This window comes from Pseudopipra pipra, chromosome 6 (genome assembly GCF_036250125.1).
Source record: "Pseudopipra pipra isolate bDixPip1 chromosome 6, bDixPip1.hap1, whole genome shotgun sequence".
In the NCBI taxonomy this organism is placed as follows: domain Eukaryota; kingdom Metazoa; phylum Chordata; class Aves; order Passeriformes; family Pipridae; genus Pseudopipra; species Pseudopipra pipra.
In genome coordinates this window covers 4,471,854-4,486,165 of record NC_087554.1, presented here as the reverse complement: position 1 = coordinate 4,486,165, position 14,312 = coordinate 4,471,854, and the positions used below count along the sequence as shown (strand labels likewise).

Below are 14,312 nucleotides of genomic sequence, written 5' to 3'. Positions count from 1 at the left end.
CGGCTTTTGGGGATTTTTACCCTATTTATGTCGCGTTATTCCTAAACTTCCTTCTCGTGAAAAAAACAGGGACCCTCCGTACGAGTTACACACGTCTCCTACACATTGCTGTGTATTATATGTTGTGTCGCACCTCCACCCACCGGGCCTGTGCTGCCCTCAGGTGGTCACGCGTCGCTTTGTGAAAAACGCGATGAGATTTAACACCTGTCACCGAACAAATTGTATCCCTTTAAAAAGGAGCCTGTGCAGCAGCAGGAGGATATTCTTGTTTAATGCAAGATTACAAGATCTGGGGGCGTCCGTGTGTTAGAAAAACAAATTGAAAGTTTAAGGCCTGGTGTGCTTCATTTCTTTTAGACCTGGGAGAGGAATTTATTTATTTATTGTTGAGACCTGGACACCAAGAATGCAGTTACCACGAAGACACACGTTACATGAACCAGAGATGCCTGGGAAAAAGATAATAAAAAGATAACAGGAAGACTGGTAATAAAAAGACTGAAAATGTGGACTAATTAGCATGAGAAGCAAGAAACCGATAACTGATAGAAGATAGAATACTAATGAACAAAGAGAACTATGTGACTTGTAAGCCATTGAACTAATTCCTGTGTTTGCTGAAATGCGTAAATAATTAAAAGGTTTGATAAGCGATGTACATGTTTTGTGGAGTGATCCCCATGTACCTCAACACTGAATAAAGTAATGTCAACTTTCTATATTCCATCTAAATGTGTCTTTTATACCAAACAGTAAGTATTCCTTTGTGAAGTGAGCTAACACTGCATGATTTGTAACAGAGAAGTTAATTGGAATCTGACTGTAATAAGGGTTAGGAAGCTGAAACTTCCCCATTTTCTAAGTGCCTCTGTCTCAAGCAGGTTCAGCTGTAATTATTTTAGCAAGGTAGAGAAATCAGCTCCATCAGAAGCAAAACATTACAAGTTATGAAGAACAAAAATGTAACCCAAGGAAAAACAAAAAATGACCCTCCGAGACAATTAAAAAATGAGATCAAGGTAATTCAGGGCAACAACATTGATTAAGGGACTGAAGCATCTCTTATGAGGAAAGGCTGAGGGAGTTGGGGCTGTCCAGCTTCAAGAGATGACTGAGAGGGGACCTCATCAATGTGTATAAACATCATTAGGGAAAAGTGAATGACTCTGAAAAAATTCCTGAAGAGAGACCCAGTTTCATTCAGTTGTGGTCTCAAAGTACCTCTTAGTAAAGGTATAGGTGCACAGCATCCCAAAAATTCACAACTGGCCTGTGCTGAACAATGCCAAAGTCTCCAGTAAAATTCCACCACCTCATTACATTGCAGTGTATAATGTGAATTTTATATATATATATATACATATATATAAAAAAATAAAGTTAAAACACTTTCATACTAGAAAAACTGGTTGCTATATAGTTAGGAGAGCAATTTTCATAACAATAGTTTTATTGATCTAGCTTTCAGGGAGAGGAATGGATTGAAAATCCTTTTTCTAAGCAGAAAAAAAGAAAACCATCTCCATCTTTCTATGGTGTAGAACATACAAGTACAAAAGCTGTACATCATATCTGACAGCAGCAGCTTTTGTATTTTGTCTTCTGTAATCTTTTAGATAGTCATTTTAGCTGTGTGCAAACTGCAGCTTTCCAGCAGTATCTGGCACTGGATTATGGGCTACAGCCCTAGCATTCCCCAGACAAGCATCACTTCATCCTATAGACCACAGACAGAGAATAAACCTTAATTTGCAGGAGCCTACAACATTAACATGACTGGGAGCAGGAAGGAAGAAACCCATCAGACTTGACAAAAATTAGATTTCAAGATGTGTTTGTCATTTTAATAATTTTAATCTTTCCTAGTGCAACGCTGCAGACTCTTATCTTCATTTTTTTGGGATGCAACCTAAATGATTATACTGAGCTGTGCATGTTCTCACCAAACCTGGACCACTTAGTGGCATGTCAGCTGATGATGGATGTGTGAAATTCTCTGGAAGACATTAGCATCTCTGGAAATAGGAGTCTGAGCATGGAATGAACTCCAGCACTGCAGACTTGGACACAGAGGCCTTCCTGGAGGATCACCTGGAGAATAAGGATTGTGTGGGATATAAATGGGGGAATAAACACCTTGTTGCACTGCTGGGCTAGTGAGTGATTCAAAAATATTGTGCATTTTAATGAAACCCAGAGGAAACTTGGATCCTTAAAACAATGGAAAGTTTTAAGCCAATATTCTCATTATTGCACTGTGCTCCTCACGCACCTAGCAGAGCACAAGGCAGACAGTCATGTTTGCACTATTTCCTACTCCAATTAATTTCGTTCACAGCAGCCTCCCAGACAAATTCCTAAGTGAATCTGACCACAACATCCATCTATTCAACCTATAACCTTTGTAATTTTATCCCCATCCTGCAGTACCTCCATAGCACCATCTTTTTCCAAAGTTGCCCCAAAGCAGCATCTCCAAATAGCTGAAATAGGAGAAAATGGGAGTGCACGTGCTTCACTCTCATCTTTAGCCATCAAAATGGTGTAAGTGGCTGGTTTCAATTGTATTAAGCATCAAGCCAACCCTGTGCAGTGAGGAATTAAATTGTTATTCCTGAACAACAGTAGTGTGCCATGAATAACTCAGACTCAGAACAGGGCTGGGATCTGGATTTGGGAGCATCTAAATCAATGCAAGACTCCTAAACACCTAAATAGAACCAACATTGCAAAACATGCAGAGATTTTGTTAATCAGGAGGGAAACTTTGCTCCAAATACTTTTTTTTTTTTTTGATTCATTCCATTTACAAGAAAGAAACCAAAAGCATTTTTAAGGCAGGCCCTTTTCTGGGCTCCAGGGCAGTTTTTCCTATGCAGTAAGTTGTCATACTGTAATGATCAACACAGAATATAAACCCATAAAGATAATATCATCTGCGGGTCTTGATTTTATCCCAGTATGTAAATTATTCTTGGGAAGATGGGAGTAGAAATTACAAGGTCCTTCTTTCAGGGATCCCACAGACAAATGCAGAATGGTGTTAGCAGTGCCCTAATTAGTGCAGTATTAACATTGTGTCGAGTCAAAAAGTGCTTGTTTCTGCCTGAACAGAACATAGGGATCTTGCAGACAATGCTCTCTTGGAAGTTTAGGCACAGCCAAACTCCCTTGCTCTAATGCCAACCCTGGAACTGACTGTATTTAGCAGAGAGATCCAAGCCCCTCAGAGACACGTTAAACTCTCTTCCAGCTGGAAGAACACCATTGTTATTAAATGCATTTAATATTTATATAACAGCAGTATCCAGATGCCTCAGTTAGTGCAACAGTGAGTTACTTAATGTGCAGTTCTCTACTGGAACTATTTTATTATCTTAGCAGTTCCTCTCCCTTTTTACAAAATAAAGCTGCTCACTGGTCAGCCTCCTCTTTCCTCTCATTCCAAATAGCAGTGGGAGGAAATTGCTTGCTCTGCCTGTCTGCTCTCTCCCACGCATCTGCTCCTTTCCACCGTATCCTGCATCCTGAAATAACATGGAGACATCCCACCTCATCTTTGATAAGGGTTGGTAAAACCAGAGTAGGACTTCACACAGGATGAAGCCAAATTCCTATCAACCAAGTATATCAGCCCCACATTCCTACCAGTACCATGAAAATTCCAAGCTCTCCATGCCCAAGTTCAAGTCAAAGACAGCTGGTTACCACTATGCAGAAGGCAGAAAGCAGGATGAGGGCTTGAGAGAGGAATTAATGGTAAAGACAGGTCACAAGAATGAATTTCTGCTGCTGCTACCCCTTCCATTTGTTACCTCCTTCTTCTTATTCCTGTGTAACTTGTGACCCAAAAAAACCAGGGACTACTGGTTATGACAGCAATGAATATCGAGAAATAGATGCAGGGATCATCTAATCATCTTCTGATTACTAGATTTGATGATTAGAAGGCCATTAGTATATAAATTACGTGTATTGGCATAAAAAGCACACTCAGAGGTAAATGGCTAAGGCTGAGGTTTGAATTATGCCTCTAATTCAGAGCAGAGCAAACCATTTAGACAATTACAAAATGAAACCAAAACAACCCAGACAATAGTGGCAAGTTACCCAGCACTCACTGCAGAGGGCAAGAGACACCTTTGCACAGTGATATAGAAGGTCACCCTGAACTTCTCTTGCATTATCCTGTGTCTTAAATACCTGGCAGCTGCACTTCCCACTGAGGGTGGCCTAAAGTTAGGAGTCCCTGGGGTTCAAGCTCCATTTTGTGAGACCCACCCCAAAGACTGGGAATAACTCCAGGCACCAGCAGGTGCTGGGAGCTAACCAGTTGGCAGAAGAGGACTTGGGGGTCCTGCTGCTCTTCCACTAGACTGTCTTACCATAACTAAATGGAATTTTAGATCAAATTCCAGTATTTCATCTAAGATTTTAATGGCTCTGGTCACCCGTCTTTGAGGACTGGCCATGAAATCTGGACGTGACACAGCAGCAGTGGCGGAAGAGCCAAAATTCAAGGAGCAGTCACTGTTCCACAGTCTGCAGGAGAGCTCATCAGGCAGCCCATTGCAGGCTCAGAAAATGCAAACCTAACAGGAATTAAACAATGTTGCTGTTCATCTTAAAGAAAAAAGTGGCCTTCTACTGCTCAAAACTGCTTCTAGAAGAGGAAAGAAGGAGAAATATTATCAATTAGACACAAAAAGTGTTCAAGGCTATAAACAAAATATTAAAAATGATTGTTTGAACTCAGACAAAATACAGAGCTACTGTTTGTACTTATTAAAAAAGCAGAATATTTTATATATGCAGACCATACAGCAATAAAACAAGTTAAAAAGTGCCACCATCAAGAGAGGTGTTGACTATACAGCAGAGAAAAAATGCTGCAACCAAGATGATTTAAGCATAAGGAACTATCAGCTTGTCCAACAAAAGACACTAATCTGCTACAAACCTTCCCCCCTTTACACTGAGTCAGTGCTTTAATACTTTTTCACTTAAAACGAGCCTGAGTTTGGTCACTGTGCAGAAATTACTATCTTCTAGTGTCTGTTTTTGTTAATCAGGTGGGAAATAAGAAGAAGGAAGGAGAGAAGTCTACCTGCAACTTGCTAAGAGTCTCTGGATGGGAAGTCTGGATGCACCTCTCGTGGAAATGACTGGAGTTGTATCCAACTGTAAATACCAGGCTGATAAATCACCACACGCTCACTCCACATATTCTTTTTTGACATTTTTATTAATCAAAGACAGGATGACTTCCATATTTGGAGTGATAGGACAGATCCCAGGATACTCTCACAGCTATGATAAGCTTAACCAAAAGACACGTCGCAGAGCACACCGTGGATACGGAGCAACGCCCTCGTCCTGCCTGGGTGAACTGGCATCACTGGCACCCTGCAGAGGGTCCTCAAGAAGAGGATATTCCATTGGCAGTGGACCACAACTCTGGGAGGGACATATCAACAGCTCCAGAAGAGAAAAAGGAGAATTTGGCATCATACCTGATCAAGAGGGTCCCCAGGTACCAGAGATGTATCAAAGGCCACCATGGACTATTCCAGCTCCAGACCTCTTACACATCCAAACTGAGCAGCTTCTATTCATGCTATATAAACACACTTATACTGTGCATTGGCATTTATAGAGTTGCATAAAAGTCAAAAAAATAAAGTTCTGCAAGATTTTAATACTCTTAGGCGGAAGCTTGAAAGGTTAAGTTTACATGTCACTGTTTTCACCAAAACCCAACTAGGTGGGAAAGTAAACTAGATGTGCCATTTCAATTCTTTAGCATTTTATAATCAATTTTCAGTATACCAATAAATACTCAGTGCAAAGCACATGCTCAGTTAAAATCCTAGGCATGGATATCGCATGAGGAAAATAAAAAAAGAAGCCAGCACATGTTGTCTACATGCTCACAGAAATATATATAAGAAAAAAAAAAGGGAAAAGTGTTCTTCACTTACAGCATTATTTTGGTTTTGGCTTAAGAAATGTAGATGCTTTCTCTCAAAATAACAGTACTTGACAAGGTTATATCATTGGCTTGTTTAAAAAAAAAGTTACAGTGATGGAAACAAAGAGTCTACATTACTTTAAACTGAATATTTCCATCCTCAGAAGCCTGCAGCAAGGTCATACTTATGAGCCAACACTTCTTGTGGTGAGCGCAAATCCAAAGAAAAACAAACCAAACCCCACAGAAATGCCACCCAATAATTACAGTTTATGGGATAGTAAAAATATGATGGTTTCCAGCAGAAAAACTGTAGTGTTTCTTCTCTTTCACACCACCCACTGGAGTTTGCCCCAATTCTCCACATAATAACACTACTTCCTAATAAGTTCTCTTCCCTATGAATATGGGGATAGATCAAAACACCTCAGTAACTGGTAACAGCACACACATCCTTCCTGTGAGTGGAGACAGTGATTTAACAGATAAAACCTCAGGAAACAGAATTTAGAATGGAAAGGTAATGTTTTTGCCCACAGATAGGAACTGAAAATGTGAGAAGTACAATATAGAAAAGAGTTAATGGTTTTGTGTAATTTCAGCTTGGAAGTACAGCATAGGAATCAGGATTATTACAGGAGCATCCATAACATGGCCATTACAGAGGCAACACTGAAGGCTGCTTTGTTAACCCCAGTAATGGCCCCCTCATTGCACAGGTCGTGTTGGCAGCAGAAGAATTCAAAATTATCCAGCTGGAAGAATTCGGCAATTTCATTCATCTTGCACTGGGAATACTTCCAGCAGGAGAAAGTTCTCAATTTACCTATGAAAAAAAATAAATTAAACAGATTAAGATCATATTGACAGTAATACCATTGTTGGTACAAAGAGAAAAGCACCGCCTGGTGTTGGAAGCACAAAACACTGGAGAAAATGCAAAGCTCAATATGTGACATGGTGTAAACACAGCAACTGGATGGAGGTCTGGTGGTCTGTGTTGCCATGGCATCGGGGATGAATGTGGAGTGAGGTGGAAGCTCTGCAGCCTCACTTACACCTGATACCCACAAATGTTTTGTTCACCTCCTACCAAGAAATAACCCTTACCACGTGCCCACAAAGGCAGGGAAGGTTTGACCACACTCCCGCCCACAGCACTTTGCACAACAGTGGTTAGTAAGGTGTAAAATGCACAGAAAATAACTGAGGGATGAGACATGAAATTGCAGGGACTGGTGGGTGGGTTTGTCCCCCTCACCCTCTGCAGAAGGGACACCTTTTGCTAAGTCTTGCACCCTCAGCTATGCTGAGTGGTGATCTGGGATATTAAGCTTGTGATTGCAATGGTGTTGTTAGCGCTCCATGGAGCTACTCCACAGTTCCTGTATTTATCATCAGTTCCTGCATTTATCACCAGCAATCCAAGAGAAATGCAGATGTTGGATTCAATAAATTGTGCTTTTAAATCCCCCTGTTGCAGAGCAATTTAAATTTAGTAGTAGAATGGCTAAGGCTTAGTAGGAGAGTAGGCCTAGAAAGCAACACTCCAAAGTAGTAAGTTAGCAACCTTGTTTGTGTGCTGAAGAAGTGGAAACAATAATCAAAGGATCTAGTCAAGCATGTATATAACGATTTGTTACCTTGGATGTGGCAAGGGTCTGTTAAACAGTTTCTAGGGGTAAGACAACTTAAGCAGATTTATGATTAGAGTAGATGATTATTAATTGTTATCAGTATGAAGTATGAGCTTGTTTGTAACTGCACCTGGTTTGCTGTGGAAACTGTAACTGTTTTGCTGTGGAAACTGCATGTAAACTTGTTTGTGTATAAAAGCTGAACTGAGAATGAGGGTCTTCGGAATCCTGACTTGGGACGTGAGTCCGCAGGTTCCCGGGGCCCCGAATAAAGCACCGCATAAACCGGCACTCTGTTGGTTTGTGTTTTTGTTACGGGCAACACCCCCAGGGATGGTGACTCCACCACCGCCCTGGGCAGCCTGTGGCAGGGCTCGACAGCCCTTTCAGGGAAGAATATGCAGGAGATAGAGCTTGAAGAGCACATAAGGGTGGTGAAACATTGGCAGAGGTTGTCCAGAGGGGTGGTGGATGCTCCTTCCCTGGAAACATTGAAGGCCAGCTTGGACAGAGCTTTGAGCAACCTGCTCTAGTTGAGAATGTCCCTGCTCAGTGCAGGGGGGTGGGACTAGATGATCTTTAAATGCCCCTTCCAACCCAAACCATTCTGCGATTCTGTGAGGATTCCTTCACCCTCAGGAAAAGTGAATTTATTTTAGTAGTGACAATTCCTAAACAACAGTCTTCATCTTTAGGTGTATTTTGTGGGCTGCACATTCTTTATCTGTTCTTAAAGCACAACAAATTCAGGGCAAAGAGTTTGTATTTTAAAGTTAGCGCCGTCTCCTATTTTTTTCCAGCTCCTTTGGGTGGGTTTTTGTTTGTTTCTTTGTTTGTTTGTTTCTTAAATCTAGATATACAGACATCTGTATATATGCTTGTACAACTATAAATCAACTGCCTAAATCATCATTACATTATCAGTTGCTTGGATATAAGCATGACCTTCAAAAGGATTTGCAACCTTCTTTTGAGAGAGGCTTAGAAATGCATACTAAGGCCAGATTAGAGATGCACAGGTGATGAAAACTGATACAAGTTGTGTTTATTTTAGGTCTGTGGGACACCATACATACCAAATTTCATCTGCAAGCAAGTATCTTCATTCGTTAAGCAAGTGCTGTTGGACCTGCACAAGGAAGGGCTGTTCTCGCAGTGGTAACATCTTAGGGTAGAACCTAAGAAAACAAGGGTTTATCTTTAATGAATAATCAAGCACTGAGACAGCAGCAGCATTAAAAACAAAAAAAAAATAATAATCACTGTCTGCATCTAACTGTCACAAAACAAATGCCTGGTTATTAAACTCAAGCTAAAATTATTAAATTCAAGACTTCAGCTAAAATCGAGCTTATGTCAGTTGTACAAATCAAAACTGGCAATTCTGAAAGGCAGATTTTGAAGCATGTACTCATGTCATTTTTAAAAGCACCATTATATGCCTGCAGAACAAGGTATTAAATTTTTGCTTCTTTTATCTGCTCTTAAAAGACTGCCTTTTCCAGGCAGGAAAGGACAGGCAATGACACTTTCAGCACAATTTTATTCTATCCCTATTTTATTTCATCTCTCTCTCATAAACAAACTGGTTTCCAAATCACCCAGTCTTCCAGCAGCAAACCACCACAGTCTGTTGCTGTTTTAAGCAGCATCACATCCTGATTCTCTCTTCTGACCCAAGACAATCAGAAACTAAGAGAGAAACTAAGCCCTGCTTCAAAGGTCACTGTCATTCCCCAAAATGGTATGAAATAATCCAGGCTATTTTTCCTTCTCTGGCATTTTTGCCATGACTTTCTCAGCCCCTGTCACAACATTACATAGGAAGGTCCCTCCCTTCTACTCACCAAAACTACAAAAAGCAACCAGAACAATGAAGGCGGTTAACAGGATGAAGTTCATTTTGGTCATGCTTCCTCCCTAGTTTGAAGGAATAAAGAAATGTTACATGTTAATTATATTTAAAAGCCACATGGAACTAGCAAAATCCCCAGTGAGGAATCCAGACTTCGAGACTTCAGTATGGAACTGGAAGCATTGGCCAGGAGAAACAGGAAGAGACAAGAGAGAAAAATAACTTCACTTTCCAAGAGAGGATTTTTATTCTGAGAACGGGATTTTTATTCTGAGAATTGATATTTGAGCCCTGACAGGCTCAGATGGGTCTCATTTCTCCTTTCTGATTACACCATTCAACAGGTCTCCCTATTCCTCACAGCTACAAATGCACCTAACAACAACAAAAACAAGACCATTTATGTCTCAAATGCTTTTTCTTTCACAGCAATTCCCCAATAACCCTGGAGGCAGACTGTGCTCCTTTCTTCTCTCTCATGGTGTTGCAAGAGGTTTGGCTGTTCTAAAGGAGCTTTTGCCTGTCCTCTCCCAAAATTTCTCCCTCTCCCTGAGGGACTGACATATTCAATAACCCACCGAGTGCCTGCAGTGATGGCTCAGGTCTCCATGACTGCTGCAATCCATGAGCAGCAGGGAGATGGGAAGGGCAGGATTTCGTTTGAACACAGGCAGCTCCAAAGCAGGAGTTATTAGACAGATTTCTGCACAGAGTCTGAACTGCAATCAGAGCTCCCACTAAAAAATCTCTGCTATTGCAGAGTAGGATATTCAGGGAAGGCATCAAGCAGGCACAGAGGGGAGAGGGGAGACCATACTTGTGCTAGGAGAGCATGATTTTATGTTTGTCTTCAAAGCCCAAGAGGGACTGAAAGTCCCAGAATATTAAAGGTATTCAGAAAACAAGTTTTACACATGATAAAATCATCACATCACTGCTCTTGACCCTGTTAATTCTGCTTGAAGCTATTTCTATATGCAGCCCTAACCATGCTTCTGGGAGTTTTTTTCTCCCAGAAGACTGAAAAGATGGTTTCAGAGCAAAACAATATTTAAATGCTTCTCAATCCTTTTTAATTTTCCTACTGACAAAAAAAATCCCATCCAACAACAACAACAAAAAACCTGTGTCTAACAAAATAAAAAATGCAACAAAAAAAAAAAAGGGTTACCACTTTTTTTTTCCTGTCTGTATGACCCACTGCAGAGCAGGAAAACTAAGAAAAACATAACCATAATGTGCAAGATGAGTTGATTTTTCTGGGGTAAACAACTTTGCAAAAGAAGCCCTTCAAGGCCACAGGCTCATCCCACAGTGACGTGAATCTGCAGAAGGGCTGTTGGTCTGGTGGTTACAGCAAGAGCCATTCTGGACAGCAAACAGAACCTCCCTGGGAATCTCTCCATCTTCCAGGAGTCCTCAGTCACCCAATGTGTCAGCACGGGAAAACAGTCTCGCCTTTTAGCAAAACCAAGTCATGACCAGAATAAATATAAGGCAAATGAATAAAAATCATCAGGGCCAGTAGTAATTCAACCAGTCTGTTTTTGTGAAATGAGTAATTGTTTCTGTACTCCAGAATGACAGGGAGGAAAACTTTAGCTTAAAAACAGGAAAACTTAAGCTTAAAAAAATAAAATAATATATAGAGACAGCAATTCACATCATGGCTTAAAAGAAATAAAGCCAAAAACATTTCCTAGACTGAATTTTCTAAATTGCTTTTTTAACCCAAGCATCCAACCCACCTCAATGACAAGAAACAACAACTGCAATGAAAGGCTCAGTGCGTCGTTGTGAAACAGAATTTCTCTGCAGTCCCACCTGGGAGAGGGCAGGCGGACAAACCTGCTGCTACTGCCACCATAAATCACAATTTACGACAGAAAGGGGCAAGAAAAAGGGAACAGCATCACGAGCCCCAATCCCTGCAGGGACCAGGGATCAGGACCACAAACCCCATTCCTGCAGGATGTCCAGGGGACAAGGACCACAAGTCCCATCCTTGCGGGGATCAGAGAAGGGGAACAGGGCCACGAGTCTCATCCCTGCAAGGGACCAGGGAAAAGAGGAACAGTACCAGGAGCCCCATCCCCGTCCTGGTGGGGACCAGAGAATGGGGTAAACAGCACCACAAGCCCCATTCCTGCAGGAACCAGAGAACAGGACCATGAACCCTATTCCCATGGGGACCAGAGAATGGGAGAACAGGACCACAAATCCCATCCCTACGGGGACCAGGGAACAGGACCAACAAGCCTCATCCCTGTGGAGACCAGGGAGCAGAACCAAAAACCCCATCCCTGTGGAGACCAGGGAGCAGGACCAAAAACCGCATCCCTGGGGAGACCAAGGAACAGGATCACAAACTCCATCTCTGCGGGAACCAGGAAAACAGCACCATGACCCCATCCCTGCGGGAACCAGGAAACATCACCACAAAGCCCCATTCCTGCGGGGACCAGGGAACAGCACCACGAGCCCCACGCCTGCGGGGAGCAGCGGGCTGCGCAGTTGCCCAGGTCACTCGTTCCCGAGCCCAGACCCCCCGCAGGTGCCCCCGGCTCCCTTCCCTGGCTCTCCGGGGCCGCTCGAGGGGTGCCCGCAGCGCCCCGGCCCCGCGTTAGCGCAGTGCGGTGCGGCCGCTCCGCCGCCGTGACTCAGGACAGCCCCGGGCACGGGCAAAACACCACCGCCTTAAAAACGGCGTAAACACACATTGCCGAGCCAAACCTCCGCCGTTCCCGGGGAAAGCCTTCCCTCCCCCCCCCCACTCCTCTCCCCACACCGCCGCTGCCCGCCGGGCCCCGCTGCCGCTCACCTTCCCCGGCACCTGCTGCCGCCCGGTGTGAGCGGAGCGGGGGCTGCGGCGCTGCCCGGCCCGCCTGTGCCGCCCCCGGGGCGGGGCGGAGCGCCGGGTTCCCGGCGTCGGGGCGCCGAGGGCGGGAGAGGCGATCCCAAGGGAGCGGGAATGGGCGGTAGCTGCGCAGTCGCTGCCTCCACAGGCCGAGAAGGGTTTTTGGGAACGCGGCTACCGCCTGTCATGCGTCGCCACTCGCGGTCAAGCCCTAGAATGGTTTGGATTGGAAGGGACCTTACGGGTCATCTCTTTCCAACTCCGACACCTTCCACTAGTCCAGGTTGCTCCAAGACCTGTCCAACCTGTCCTGGAATATTTCCAAGGAATGGGGCAGCATAGCAACTTTTGGTTGAGTTTTTTTTTTTCAACTGTCCAGCACAGCACTTGTTTTTCTCTCATGTAATGGAGTCATAGCAAGGAAATCATGGCCAAAGGTCCTCTCCATTAAATCATTCAACCAGCAAAATCCCACAAAAATGCTGAAGGAATCTTACAGTTATAAAGAGACTGTCAGTGTAGGGCTCTTCCATGGACAGAAAAAGGATGAGATTAGTTTCATTTTTCTGTTGGATGTGCCAGGGTTAACAGGGCTGGTTTTACCTTGCCAGGTGAAGTCCTAACCGAGCACCAGTACCAGAGTCAGATCTGAACCAGGTGGCAGAACTTCAGGCTGCACCTGCAGGATGGTGGCCGAAGGAAGTGAAAGACATTCCTGTGTTGAGGATCTTGGATTCCTGATTACAGATCTTGGATTACAGTGACCACAGGAAGAATTTGGCAGCTGGATGCACTGTGTGGTGGGTGTTACACCTGCCCAAAACCTGCAGGATCTCACTCAATTCTCTCCTGCTGCTCCGTGAAGATTCTGACAGCCCAGCAGTGCTGAGGAAAATCACCAACTCCTTGTTTTCCTCAACGGTCTTGGCTGCTCTTTTTCACTTCACATCGATCCTGGGATTCTGTGATTCACACTTCCCTGGCATTACCTTCAGTTTTGGGTGGGGTGGGGAGAGCAACTGCCTTCAGCCCCACCTCAAATGCACATCCTGAAGAGCTACAACGCTTTTGGCAGCTCCAGGCAAATACGCCCTGTGCTAAAATAGCTGCCTGGAGCAAAGAAATAACCTCCCTGTCACAAACACAAACTGTTTGGAGCAGTAACAGCAACCTGTCACTTCCCTGCTTCCCTCTTCACTCCACTGACACCCCTGGCCACCAGCAGAGGCCTCACCCCCCCCCCACTGCAGCTGAGAGAACAGCACTGTCCTGTATCGTGACTTCTCCCACAGACAGCAATTATTACAGCTCATCTTTAACAACCCAAGGAGAACCACTCCCTAAAAAAAAAAAAAAAAAAAGAGTGAAATTGCCAAGGGTTGTGCAGAGTCTCATGCTGATTCCACTGAACTAGAACATACAGATCCTGGTAGGAATCCTCCCAGGAAAGGCCTCCAACCATGAGGGTTATCTTGTCCTTAAAAAGACACAACAGACTGACAGCCCTGGAGAAAGTTCTAGTCCCACTAAAACCTTTTTTCACTGATCCTTGATGAAATTTCTGTGAAAAGGCATTAGACCACATCTTCCCCTCCCAGCTAATACGGAGCATACTCACAATGACAACGTTTTGGAACCACTCCAGCAATTCTCACTCTTGTGAGGGACAACAGAAGTTGGTTTTGCCTCTCTAGATGTTCCACCTGAATGCCTGCTGTAGGGATCATACTCAAAACCTGCCTTGTGGAAGTGCTGTGTGGCACTTCAGAAAGCTGAGCACATGGAGAGTCCAATAAAAAAAAGCTGCAATTAATCAATAACAGAAACTTTGAGCTGAAACCACAATATTTTTTTCTCCCCTCATAGGAGCTACTAATTCTGCCTGTCAAAAAGAAATTACTCCAGCACTGCTGTCACATAATTATTGCCCAAGTTTTGGCAAGAAAGTCCCATGTAGACCTTGAGAGTGAAGGAGGCAGTTAAATTGTT

The 14,312-nt window shown here is 43.5% G+C and overlaps 1 protein-coding gene across 1 annotated transcript; it reads right to left on the bottom strand.

Annotated features, from left to right (window-relative positions):
- Nucleotides 1–5,229: 5,229 nt before the first annotated feature.
- CD59 (CD59 molecule (CD59 blood group)) lies at nt 5,230–12,389 on the bottom strand. The gene is made up of 4 exons (XM_064657125.1): nt 12,288–12,389; nt 9,459–9,531; nt 8,688–8,789; nt 5,230–6,800 (listed from the first exon to the last, which is right to left on the bottom strand). Exons 2-4 carry the CDS (start codon nt 9,520–9,522, stop codon nt 6,607–6,609), a joined length of 360 nt encoding a protein of 119 aa, XP_064513195.1. The 5' UTR covers nt 9,523–9,531; nt 12,288–12,389; the 3' UTR covers nt 5,230–6,606.
- Between the last annotated feature and the right edge of the window lie 1,923 nt (nt 12,390–14,312).

What these genes read in the sequence shown, in the direction of transcription:
- CD59 (XM_064657125.1), bottom strand. Translation starts at nt 9,522, where the DNA reads ATGACCAAAATGAACTTCATCCTGTTAACCGCCTTCATTGTTCTGGTT. An exon ending in GGTTGCTTTTTGTAGTTTTG is followed by an intron (nt 8,790 to 9,458) that starts GTGAGTAGAAGG and finishes TTGTTTTCTTAG; the next exon opens with GTTCTACCCTAAGATGTTAC. An exon ending in TTGCTTGCAGATGAAATTTG is followed by an intron (nt 6,801 to 8,687) that starts GTATGTATGGTG and finishes TTTTTTTCATAG; the next exon opens with GTAAATTGAGAACTTTCTCC.